Source organism: Corythoichthys intestinalis, chromosome 17 (genome assembly GCF_030265065.1).
Source record: "Corythoichthys intestinalis isolate RoL2023-P3 chromosome 17, ASM3026506v1, whole genome shotgun sequence".
Classification (NCBI taxonomy): domain Eukaryota; kingdom Metazoa; phylum Chordata; class Actinopteri; order Syngnathiformes; family Syngnathidae; genus Corythoichthys; species Corythoichthys intestinalis.
Window position 1 is genome coordinate 40,858,058 of NC_080411.1, and position 13,554 is coordinate 40,871,611.

The 13,554-nt window shown below is 38.2% G+C and overlaps 1 protein-coding gene across 2 annotated transcripts in view; it reads right to left on the reverse strand.

The window, feature by feature from the left end:
- The window catches only part of npr2 (natriuretic peptide receptor 2), a 160,688-nt gene that overhangs the window by 27,112 nt on the left and 120,022 nt on the right, over positions 1-13,554 (reverse strand). For both annotated transcript variants that reach the window (XR_009061042.1, XM_057818207.1), the window contains exons 11-14: positions 7,898-8,002; positions 4,224-4,295; positions 708-867; positions 478-633 (exon numbers count right to left, since the gene is read on the reverse strand). Coding sequence is in view for 1 of the 2 variants with exons in the window: in XM_057818207.1 (XP_057674190.1) it covers positions 478-633; positions 708-867; positions 4,224-4,295; positions 7,898-8,002 (493 nt within the window). In the remaining variant the exon portion in view is untranslated. The remainder of the gene's footprint in view (positions 1-477; positions 634-707; positions 868-4,223; positions 4,296-7,897; positions 8,003-13,554) is intronic.

Here is a 13,554-nt window from a genome sequence, read left to right on the forward strand (position 1 = left end):
ATTTTATTTTTTATTATTATTTTTTTAAATGAACAGAACATGACGACACACAATTCATAATCAAATTATTTTCTTAAATCTACTCATGTCATTTTCTCAATCTTGTTTTGAGTGTTAAAGACTAGTTAACAGATTAATGCGTCAGATTAATCCACTTTAAGTAAATATGACTATTGGTTCTTATTAAGTCTAAGAAAAATTTGCTTAACAAAGGATGTTTTAAACAATACCTATTCTCGAATTAAGAACATTTCCGACAGAAAACCTATTTTTAAAAAATTAAATATACTAATTTATTAAAATTAATCTGTTAATGTTATGCTAAAATAGCTATTTTTCTTATTTCGAGAAATCTAAGTGAGTAAAATTTACTTGAAGCACTGGCAGATAATTTCACTTATTTGTAGTAGATTTATACTGAAAAAAAAGGAAATTTAACTAGTTCTAAGGAGGCGTGTTTTGCAGTGTATTAGTTACCTTTGGGGCTGAGGTCCATGCCTTCCACATAGAAAGGTCCATTTCTTAAGGCTATTTCCTGCAGGATGATGCCAAAACTGTACACGTCACCCTTCTGTGTCCCCTGAGGCGGATGTTGGTCGTATATAAGCAGCTCAGGAGCTGTCCACATTTTCTCTAAAAAGTGAAGTACCATCAAAAATGAGGCGAGAATATTGTGATAACGTCTGATCTTCACAAATGAAACTTACTTGCGTAGAGAGCGTGAGAGTCATCGTTTTCACAGGATGAGCGAAAGCTGGCCAATCCATAGTCTGTGATTTTCAACACAAATCGGCTGTCCACCACACAATTAGATGACTTCAGATTTCCATGACAGCCAAAATAGCTGTTGTGGAGATAGTTCATGCCCTAGAGAGAAGAGGAGCATTCATTCATGCATCAAAGAACTCTTTTTTTCCCCTTTCTCTCATAAGGACAATTACAGTAACTCTGGACATATGGAAACAATAAGCTTTCACAAGTGGATCTACTGTACGTACATCGAGGGTTTGAATAGACGCCACGTTTCAAAGACATCAGTCTCAGGGATAAGTTCTGTAAAAGCTACTGTTAATTCCTCTGGGAGGGGGCTGATGAGAGGCACTCATGTTCAATATTTTCTAGAGATCTACCAGTATACAGTATTGGCCGGCCGATATATGGACTTTTTTCCAAGATCAGCCATCGGCCCACTAACAAATTAAAAAATAAGCTGATAAAAAAGGATTTAGATCAGGCATGTGTGTGGACAATTGTGGCCACTGGTGACTGACAGTAGGACCCCAGAAGGACCCCGAAGCAGCTTGAATGCAGGCTGTGAAAGGAAGCTTCAGGCTTGCCTGTTTTTTAAATATTGTAAGATTTTTTTTTCAACTTGGATGAGAGAATATGCAATGTTGGTAAAGCCTTTTAAGGTGTATACTGAGTGATCCTTACGTTCTAAATGTAACTCGTAGCATTAGCGCAGTATTTCTGTTAGCATGGCGAGCATCCTCTTAACTCTCACTTGTTTACATCTGATCACGACGGATTTAATCATTTGAAAATAATGTAAATTTCTTGCTGAGTGTGTATAATCATTAAAAGAAGTGTTGCATTTGTTGATTTGGTAGCACTAGACCAGGGGTCAGCAACCCGCGGCTCTGGAGCCACATGCCGCTCTTTGAACCTTCTGATGCAGCTCTGTTTTATATTAAATAAATGAATATTTGATTAACATGCAGCACACACCGATCTTTAGTGGGCAGCTACTTGTGTGAGTTCATTTAGAGGCAAAGGTACAGAAATGCAAATTATTAATGACATGTCCCAATTTCACCCTCTTCAATAAAAACTAAAAGTACAAGTTTCATAAACTCTTTTTCATAATCTTTTTTTAGGTGGCAGGGGTTAAATTTTTGGCAGGGCTTATATGGAAAAGATCAGTTTAACTTGCCCTTTAATAGGCAGATCAAGCCAGGATCACTGTTTTGTGTATCAATAGAACACTAACACAACACATGAATTCACCAACTATGTAAAGTCAAGGTTGTAACAGGGAGGGAAGGTGTACTCACAAGTCTCTGCTCTATTCACAGCGGAAAAGACTTTGTGAAATACCAAATGGTTAAAGGAGGCTAAAATCATTTATTATGTCAAATATGCACCACAGAATACAGTGTATCACAAAAGTGAGTACACCCCTCGCATTTCTGCAGATATTTAAGTATATCTTTTCATTGGACAACACTGACAAAGTGACACTTGGACACGATGAAAAGTAGTTTGTATGCAGATTATATAATAAAGTTAATTTATTTTCCCCTCAAAATAACTATAAAATATAGCCATTAATATCTAAACCTCTGGCAACAAAAGTGAGTACACCCCATTGAAAAAACATATGTCCATGTCCAAATTGAGTACTGCTTGTCATTTTACCTCCAAAATGTCATGTGACTCATTACAGGAGTGCTGTCAGCATTGCTGCAGATATTGAAGAGGTGGGGGGTCAGCTTGTTAGTGCTCAGACCATACGCCAAATTGGTGTGAATGGCTGTCACCCCAGGAGGAAGCCTCTTCTGAAGACGGTACACAAGAAAGCCCGTCCGTCTCATCAGACCATATGACATGGTTCCAGTAATCCATGGGCTTTGTTGACATGTCTTCAGCAAACTGTTTGCGGGCTTTCTTTCTTTTGGGTCGGTTGCCAACGGGCTTACACTCACTAGGGATTCACACGATTACTGGGCTCTAGATCACAGAGCTGATTTGTGTACACTCTACCCCTCCCAATCACTTAGCTGATAGACTTCCCCACCCCTTCCCCTTCTTTCCCTGGTCAACAGGCCCCCCAACATGGTGTCAACCAGAAATACATGTAGCTGATAATAACACCAACATATTAATAGTGTAGGCGTTAAATGTATTTCTTGCTGTTGTTTGGGTTTCTTTTCTTCCTTCTCTCTCTTTCTTTTCTTTTGTTCCCCCATAACCCTTTCCTGTTCGCTGCTTTGTCATAATAAACGAGATATGTTGAATGATCACAATTGGAGTAATTCATACTCTCAATGTGAAATAATAAAACTGTTCAGATCAACAGGACACTTAGACTCCCATGCTCCGTGTCAAACAGCTGAACAGGACAGGTTTTTTAAAAAATTAATTAATTAAATAAAAAAATAAAAAAAGATCACATATTAGTGGGCTTTAACTGTGATGTCATTTTAAGAAGTCAACAATATTATGTTAGATTGTTTTACATTGAGCAAAATGTTTAGTTTGAGACTTGCCTAGCATATCCATTAAATAACTGGTTAGTACAACATATACAAAAAAAATAGGCATTGACAAACAAAATAGTACTGTATTTAGTTTGTTTCACTATGGTTCCAAAAACATTTTTGATCATTTTATTCAGGAAAAAAATCCAAAATAGACAAGCCTAGATAATTTTAACTGGACGATTATGTAAATATGATATGGATGAAACAGTTCACACATGGTTTATGTGTGTGTGCGTGTTTTTCAGAACTGAAACACCCTTCACTGACAGCTGCGCCATGGGGAAAAAAAGACAGACACAAAAAACCGCTAATTACTAAAAAATGACTGGAAACCGTGAGTAAAACTCTTTTTTTGGTACTAATTAGCAATGTATGTATATTATAAAGCAGAGCTCATGTAGATCCACTTGAGTGGAACGAAATTCATTTTCGAAGCACTTTTTGCATGGTCCCGATACAGCCTATATCGGCATTGGCAGTTGAAAATCCCATATCGGTCGACCTCTAATATTTTGTAGAAACAGTTTGAGTCAGTTTGTAGAAACAAGCCTTAAAGGTGACTGGGCTCTGCTATCTGTATGGAGCAATTCATCTGAAGCGCTTAATTATGCATGCAGTTCAATATTGAACCTTTCAAAGAGTCGGATCTAGTGACAAAGAGCATCAGTGTTCTTGAGGTTTGAAGTAATCATTTTAAATAAATCCGTGATTAGATTTGATGATGCTGGAGGGAAAAGTACACCGTTTACAATGATGTTTTCTCCCTCACTACACGCCGTGTAATAGCAGTATTCACTGAATGCTGTGTCGTGCCAATTCAGATTGTCAGTAGTCTCTTAGAATGCATCCATGTGAAACCATGGCAACAAGGTAGGTCGTTTCTGTCTTTCTTCGTGGCTCACATAACAGTTTTTTGCAGTTGAAAATGCCTTTGCGACTTCACCCCTCCCACCTATATACCTTCACTATGTCATTGATCAATGAGTAGCGGAACATCCAGTCTAGGTTGATGCTTTCATTCTCCAGAATGTCCTGCAAGGTACAAACAAAAGCTCATCATTATCAAACTTCTAAAAAAAGATGAGGACAACATCCATTGGCTGAGCTATGCTTGAACTATAGACGATTCAGAGTTTATTTTTGGCCACTCGCATCTAATAATTGCCGCGATCAACAGAGAAATCCCGTTTAACAGTAATTGAACAGGATTTTTCATCATTCCCTATATCGTCCGTTTTAATAAGCTGCTGGGAGACAGGAGACAGGCCAGGAATAAAATGGCTTCAAACATCATGGACAGCATTTCCTCAAGATTATTATCGATTATTATCAAAACAACTAATAAACAGAAAAACAAGCTATTTTCATCCTTCTGCTGTGATTGGCTTTATCACGAGTAGACGTCCAATCCGTTTGAAGTGGGAGGGTGGCAGCGTATGAACGATCATTCGCTGCCAAACTCCCACTTCAAACGTATTGGACGTCTATAACGGTTAATGGCAACCAATTAGTATAATTTTAGGGCATTTCACATCATTTGCTGTTGATTTTCCTGTTGATTTTGGTTCATTAATAATCAATTCCTGTTGCATAGACTTCATAATGTATTGACATGACACATTCACCATTCACTGCGTCACGCCTTCCTGATGGGAGCTGTCCAACACTTCATTTATTAGCAGTCGGTCACATGCAGCGATCTAACGCTGGAGTTAGGTTGAAAAAGTACGAAAGCTGTATTGCATACAAGCAGGAAGGATTGTCTAAAAAGTGACTTTTTCGAGGATTCAAGGTATTTATTAGATTTTTTATACCATGCATGCAAATGCAAAATAGCCGCTACAGCATTGGCATTATACTTCGCAAAATTTAAGTAAAATAAATGCTACCTTTTTTTTTGCTTTTAATCAAGACTCGAGACTCTTTCACGTCCATATCTATATATGAATTCAGGGATTGAAGTATTTATTCACAAGATTTTTCAACGGAAAAAGCTCTTTGTTTACATATGGCGGCCGCTAATTTCCTTACTGACGAGCCTCACAGTCCGCAATATTTACGTAAAATAAACCCTACCTGCACGTTTTTTTTTTTTTTTTTTTTTTTGCTTTAACCAAGAATCGAGACTGTTTTATGTCCATATCTATAAAGAATTCAGGGATTTAAGCATTTATTCACAAGAATTTTCAACGGAAAAAGCTTTTCATTTACATATGGCGGCCGCTAATTTCCTTACTGACTAGCCTCACCTCACTACCGTACGTTTTTTTTTTTTTTTTGCTTTTAACCAAGAACCGAGACTGTTTTACATCCATTTCTATTAAGAATTCACAACTGCTATAACTATTTTGGCAAGGGACATGGGGAAGGATAACTGGAGATGATCTTTTTCTTAACACCATGTATTGTACTCAACGCAGAGAAGATATACCATTTGCGGTAACCACTGTGACTCATGGTTGCTCAAATTCCCATCATGCATTTGGGCAGTTAAGACCATTTAAGTCGCTGCAGTATCATTTAGTGACAGCACAACAAAAATAATATTCCGATCTCTCAAAAATAAAATAATGTTCACAAAAAGAAAAGTACTCAATGCAAAGAGATCTGGCATTCCAATCAAAATAGCTATGTAAAATAATACTCTATTCAGACATTAAGTTTAGCTCAACAAATACACTAGATGGCACTATTTAGTCACAATATACAAACTATCAAAATCACTATAACTTATACTCACATTTATCTTTTAAGAATTACAAGTCTTTCTATCCGTGGATCCCTTTCACAGAAAGAATGTTAATGTTAATGCCGTCTTCTGGATTTATTGTTATAATAAACAAATACAATACTTATGTACAGAATGTTGAATGTACAGTATATATCCGTCTTGTCTCATCTTTCCATTCCAACAATAACTTACAGAAAAATATAGCATATTTTAGAGATGGTTTGAATTGCGATTAATTGCGATTAATTACGATTAATTAATTTTTAAGCTGTGATTAACTCGATTAAAATTTTTAATCGTTTGACAGTAAAATGATAAGTAATTGATCCGAACAAAGAAAAATTGATTTAAAAAAAACCGATTTAAAATGGTAAATTTATGAAAAAGATAATCTCGACCACTCCTTGATGTCTGCGATTTCTGCATAGCGACCCTTGTTATATTACCATTTTTCACCCATAAAATCTCAAAAAAATTCAGCTCTGGCCATTCACAGTAGTGTCTTGACACTCAGTGATACATGCTACGTGGAGTTTTTGGATCGCAACAAGGTACGTACGCGATAATAACTTGTGAAAGTCATAGCGTCTTTAATTCTGCTCTTTCATGCTCTCACCTCCAAATTTTTTTTTTTTAAATGCCCTCTTGTTCAAAACTTTTCTTCGCCCAGAAAATTGAGATTTTAAGCTTTCCAATGATGTATCACACACGCATATCAACCAATTTTGAAAGTTGGCCAAATTGGCGGTGTCAGAGCGGAACCGTATTTCCGTCATATGTATACAAAATCCAACATGGCAGCCATCACAAAACAAAGAGCTTTTTAAGTTGAAAATTCTTGTGAATAAATGCGTAAATCCTGGAATACCTATAGATATGAAAGTATAACATTCTAGATTTTTGGTTAATAGCAAAAAAACAGGCAGATGTCATTCATTCAAAGCTAAAGTTACGCATTTTTTTTCCCATTCATTTCAATGTTTTCACAACGTTTCAAAGCGCATGCATGGTGCTATTTTATAACAATTACCTTGAATCCTCGACCAAATCACTCTTGAGACACTCCTGCTTACTTGTATCTACTAAAACCTTCGTTTTGTTTCCACCAAAATCCGGTGTTATAACACAGTGTGTGTTTGAGTTTATTGCAGTGAAAGCTTCCGCGACGCTTTGCCTGGCTCGGCCCCCTTAGGGAAGCTGTGGCGCATTGTCTGTAGGAGCTGTCTCTTAGATTATTCTTCTTAAATCTAGTCAAATAATTTTCTCCATCTTTTTTTAATATTTAAAGGCTAGTTTACAAATGAATGTGTCAGATGATTCCACTTACTTTAAGTTAATATTACTATTAAGCCCATACATCTAAACCTTTTTCACCTAAATCAAGAAAAAAATATTTTCTAACAATGTTTTATACAATATCTGTTCTTGAATTAAGAACATGTCGGACAAACAAGCTTTGATTTAAAGATTAAATACGAATTTATTGCTTAAAATAAGTCTGTTAAGCTTTTTTCAGCTAGCTACTTTTCTTATTTTAAGGAATCTAAGTGAGTAAAATTTACTTGAAGCACTGGCAGACAATTCCACTTGTTTCTAGTAGATTTACACTGAAACCAAGGGAATTTACCTAGTTTTAAGGAGGTGTGTTTTTGCAGTATGCTGAAAGAAAAATCTGCTAATGGAAGTTTTAATTCTCTCAAAATAAGCCTGAGTTTATATCTTACCGAAATTATACTTCCTAAGGGATTTAATCTTCTTTTAAATGCGAAGAATTTTTTTTTTTTTTTTTTTACTAGAAACTAGACACATTCTTGGTAAGACTTTTGATTTTCTTTTTTTTTGCACAAGTCCAAGAACATAATAAGATGGTTCAGATAAGACCGTTTTAAACAGTACTTTGTACCTGCAGACTTCCTCTGGGGCAGTATTCCGTTATAATACACGTGTTTGGAGGGTCGATGCAGGCTCCAATGAAGCGTGTGAGATGGTTAAACTGGACATCCCTCATCTGAAAATAACAGACAAAAACAGTGAAACTTTCCAAACTTAACATTTCTCCAACTCTGTGGAAACAGAGGACAGAGGAAAGGACTGCCACTTCATTTATATTCAGGGTTGGGATCACCCCTGCCAGCATTTCATCAAAATTTTGTATTTGCAGTCAGCTAGTTGGCACAATGTCCATTTCTACGTGCCGCGGCTGATTCCTGCACAGGGAACCTTGCTGAAACGTGCTAGTGCATAATTTGGTTGGTATGAATGAGGCAGTGTGTGCAAGGAGAGAGGAGGTGGGGGTGAAATAAGAAGTGCTGAGAGGATGTACAGTCAGGAGCACCACGGCCAAGTAGAATCAGAATGAAAAAGTTTGCTCAGTATGGAGGACTTACACAATCACACAACTTTTGATGAATCCCTCCTTGAACTCATTGGCTGCCATTGAAGGTCCTAGAAGTCCAATCCATTTTGACTCGCAAATAATGTTCACTTCTTCAATCATTATCAATGGCAGGCAATGAGTAAAAAACATTAATCACAAATAAATAACTAAATAAATTCACTTTTATTGGGAGCCAAAGCTAGAGTGTATTTGAGTTTCTATTTTAGTTGTGCAGGTAGTCCCTGGTTTATGAACGAGTTTTGTTCCTATGCTGGCGACGTAACCCAAATTTCCGTGTAAATCGTAATTAACCCCTTAAGTACTCCTAAATACCTCCCAAATCTCAAAATAACTATCCAAAAACATGTATTACACGTCATTGTACTGCTCCGAAATGACAATGTCAGATGTCCGTGTGGTTTTTCTGACTCATGATATCAACACTTGCAGAATGAAACTAAAATAAAAATGAAATTAAATCAGTGTATTCTTCAATAACAGCAATTCAAATGTGTGTTTATAATTAGCTGCTAATACAGCAATAACAATCCACACAAATGATTAGCGTGTATCAGTTAGCATCATCAAAAATCATCACATAAACTCAGCCCAAGTGTTTGACTCCAATTGAAAACGCACGATAAACAGTACAAGAGGTGTTATATACAGGTGTTGTCTCTGTGGACGCTTCACGAGCAACAAATGTGTACTCCCCTCTCTCTCACTTGGCTGCGCGACTTCTTCGTGGCAGCAAATACGCTCCTCCTCGTGTGTGCGCGTGTGCACTTCTTCATGTGTGCAAATATGTTCTTCTTCGTGTGTACATGCACTCTTACTCGAGTGTGGAAACATTACCGGCTCTATGCTTGCTGCGCCAAAATAAAAACAAGCATCGTAAAGCAAAAGTCAACATTATTTAAAAAGAAAAAAAACAACATAAACGACTGGAGACAAAATGGCGGATGAGACTCTGGCATTGTAAAGTCGAAATCACTTAAGTCGGGTACGTCGTGACCAGGGGACTACTTGTATTGATTTAGTTTTATTAATGTTTTATCAATGTATAATTTTCTGAATTCATACAAAAATTAATTACATACAGATAATGATAAGTAATAAGATATAGATAATAATCATGAAGTTATGTTAATGTTAATGTTATGGCCAACCACGGGGCTGGGACCGGTACCGGTCCATGGCGCATTTGCTAACGGACGCATAGAAATAATAACTGATTTGTTAACGACCGCAATCTGGCCTGTGCCTCTTGACGTATCAATATTTCTGTCCACTCTATAGACTAATCCGAATAGAGATTTGTCTACGTCACCCTCTAGTGGTTGCCCTCCATTACTGGTGTGTTTGCACACCTATACAAGCCCAGCGTCAGTCAATATAAACAGTAACATTAATTGCTATTGGCTGTGTGCTGCGGGCAGCACACCTCAGCAATGGCGGAAGGGGTACATTCGGTCATTTCGCCAGGATTAGCTATTAGCATTAGATTTGTTGCAGGAAATAATAAGCCCACACTTTAGCGAAGATGACTGAAAAATAAACATCTCTGGACAGCTTTTTAATGGGAAAAAGGCCACCGGCTGAGTCAGCAGAGGAGTCCATTTTGCATAATAAAGTGACTGCACTGAGAGCATCATACCTTTGGGGGAACCCAGAAACCTTTCACAATTAGAGAACTCTTTCTTCAGCTTTGTCAGTCTGCTTTTTGTATTTCCTCTGTGGATCAATAATGCTGGTCTCTCATACTAAAATTGGTCTCTCAACACAATTGACAAGATTTTTTTAACAAGACACGGTGCGCCAGGAGAGCCGTCTTGCCCAGATGGGACCTTCGCCGCTGGATATGTGAGATATTCATGGGATCACAGGTAACCAGCGTGTCTTACTGTCCTATCTGTGGAAGATATGGAGGATATTTGGCTGTTTGGCGTGACGGTCGTGGGGTTCCTTCTGCTTGACTTAGGAGGTGCCCTGCTGTACCCGAAAGTTTCCAAGATGACAGCTTTCAAGGAAATCAACAAATTGACCACGGATGAAATGGTGTGATTCAAGGCATTGGAAGACCGCGTCGAAGCTCGGATCGAGAACTGGCCCTGTGGACTCACGGATGGAGGATGGAGAAAAGTGGATGCTACCTTGGGCCAGGTGAGGTAACTGTCGGGGCAGGTGACTGAACTGTTGAGGCAGACAGCGACTATTGGCAATGACTTAAGGTACCTGAGGTCTGACCTACACCATGAGGAGCGCGAATTTGACTGAAGACCAACCGAATTTGGACATATTAAATTACTTACCCGGCTTAATTCGATTATAATTTTCATTTGCCTTTCCCGAACACCCTTACCCCACCCCTCCCTTCTCCTGGAGAGAGAAAGCCCTATCTCTTGCCCTTGATCTCTTCCCAAGGCCGGTCGCAGGGCCAAGCGACTCTTATTTTGTCTACAGACACGTACAAATACTGATACAGTTGTGCATACACACACTCACACACAACCTCCCCCCCTGCAGTCCGCCACCACCTTTTTCTTACAATCACTGATCCCCCGCCCTCTTTCTCCAGCCATGACTGGTAGTTCTCCTATTTTTTTAGTACAAAAAATCCCTGCACGTGACCTGTGCGTTGTGTCATATCCTTGCTATGTTGTATGATATATGGGTGTCTACTTGTAACTTGCTCTGTAATTTCTGAAGAAGAGAGAGAAGTTGGCGGCGCGGAACGCCTGTAGCGGCCCGATGCTCACTCATTTAACAGAATTTCATTATCATCTGTTGTCATCTTGTGAGAGCTGGTGTCAATGACAAATAAATCTCTAAATCTGAATCTCATGCCTGCGACCAACGATATTTCCTATCAAGTTAGGTTCTTTTTTCTTTCTTTCTTTATTTTATTTTATTTTTTAAATTTCACTTGCCCTATGAATTATGTTTAAAGTTTTTATTTGTTTCTATTTTAGGATTTTCTCATTTTAAGCTGTATTTTTCAATGTAATTTTCTATATTTAGTTTTTCTTTTAATATTAATGCTATTTTTAAGTACTTATTTTTTCCTCCAAAGCTATATTCAGGTAGTGCCCGGGTTACGAACGAGTTCCGTTCCTACGCTGGTGACGTAACCTGAATTTCCGTCAGAATTAATCTACCCTTTAAGTACCTCTAAATCTCAAAATAACTACATTAAAAAAAGTCCAAAAATATTGTAATTTGTTTAATGATGGAGGATACACTGCCCTCTGGTGGCAGCATTGGGTCTGGCTGGACTGTGGCCTTGTATGACTGAGGCGCAGACTCGTCTGACATGGATAAAGGACAAACGCGCTCTGGTTTGGCCCACATAAGGCTGTAAGTTGTTTCAGCTAAAATATGTTTATGTATGCATTAATAATTAAGTTTAGAGCTACAGTTTGTGGATTTATGTGTGAACGATTTGCTATTGTAAATACGTTAGCATTCGTAGCATTTAAGATAGTGGACTTTTGTTAAGCAAATTAGGCTAATTTAATCTACTAAATTTACATATTGATAAGACGAGATGGACATTTGAAGACCAACCATTTTGTGATACGTGTTTTATTGTTAAAAAGCGTGTCGGTTTGAACATAACAGCACGTGTGTGTGTGTGTTACAGCTTTACAAATTGTCAAAGTGAAGGCGAAAAAGCCACAAAAACCACAATTGCCGTGTATGCTGTTTGTCAAGCGTTTAGTGAGGACAGAACACGTCATATTAATAAAGTAAAGTATAAAATAAGATACTGTGCGGTATAATAAGGTACTGTTTTCATGACAAAAAAAATAACTGGAGACAAAATGAGTGTCGTAACGGCGTCGTAAAGTCGAAATCACGTAAATCCAGTATGTAGTAACCCAGGGACTACCTGTATATATCTGTTATATGTAAATAAAGGCATCAAGGGGTTAACGGCGTCTTTAGACTGACTCTTGCCAAGTGGCAGCAGCAAATATTTCTAAAGCTAGCCGGTTAGATGGTATTTGCAATTTTGGCAGGTAGATTTCTCCCGCAAATTCTGACTGACAAGTGTTCTCACAGCAAAACCAGGGAGTCGTTCGCTCCTGTTTCACTGCCAGGGAGATGTTAGCCTACCCTTTGCCCTATATAATTCCCCCTGCTGAACACTGACGACTAAGGGGGGAGGAGAGCTGGGAGACAAGTGGTTAAGTTTCCACCGGCGGCCCTCATCTGGTTGGCTTTTTCATGAGCTGAGGTTTGACGGGCGATCGGGCCTCAGGGAGGTCTGAAAGGTTGCCAGTTCAGACAGCACATCTCCCATGTGGCCTGCTGAGTGACTGAGAGGCCAAGCAGGCTTCCAGGAAGCCCAAACTGATCTTCTCTAACCGGCAGTGAATCAAGTTTGAAAAGAAAGAAAAAAAAAACTGTACATACAGAGACACACAATTTTTAATAAGAGGGTATGGAAAATTGTGTTTTTGCATGAGGGCAAGTCAGCAAGTCAATATTGGACTAACCCTCAATATATCAACACCGCTGTAAGATATTTTCAGTACAACTTTCACTTTTGTTAAGAAGTTATTACAAAAACTCCAGGTTTAATTTATATGGTGAATTGCCCCAAAACATGCAAGTAACACCAGAAAAAAACAGAGAACTGAAAGTTTTCTTCGTATGTACAATTCAAAAGTTGTTGGTGCCCCACACGCTTTTTCCATTTAAAACACAAGTGGAGTGATGAGTGTTCAAAAATCACACGGCATACTAAAAAATTTAAAGTTTCTATCAGTAAGACAGTATCACAACACTAACCTAAAAGAGTGGCCACTTTTGCTGTTGCTATTAATGATTCTTCAAATGCATGATTTCTCAATCTTTGCAGTGACCATTAAGTTAAAAACAAACAAAAAAAAAACTAGGCCTGCAAGCAGGACGAAACGGGCCCTCGCAGTTTGGCGCAACTCGGATGGCATGCAGCTCAGGGTGGTGGCAGATCGTCCCCCTCTCAAAATTTCATGACAAACTAAACTGTGCTTGGAACTCACTTATTTTGTGTTGTGGGCATGGCTGACAGATGCTTTTGTCTATCTTGAGATGAGAATTAAAAAGGCTGCCAAAAAAACACTGGTTTTAGTACAGTGGTATGAAAAATATCTGAACCTTTTGGAATTTCTCACATTTATGCATAAAATCACCAT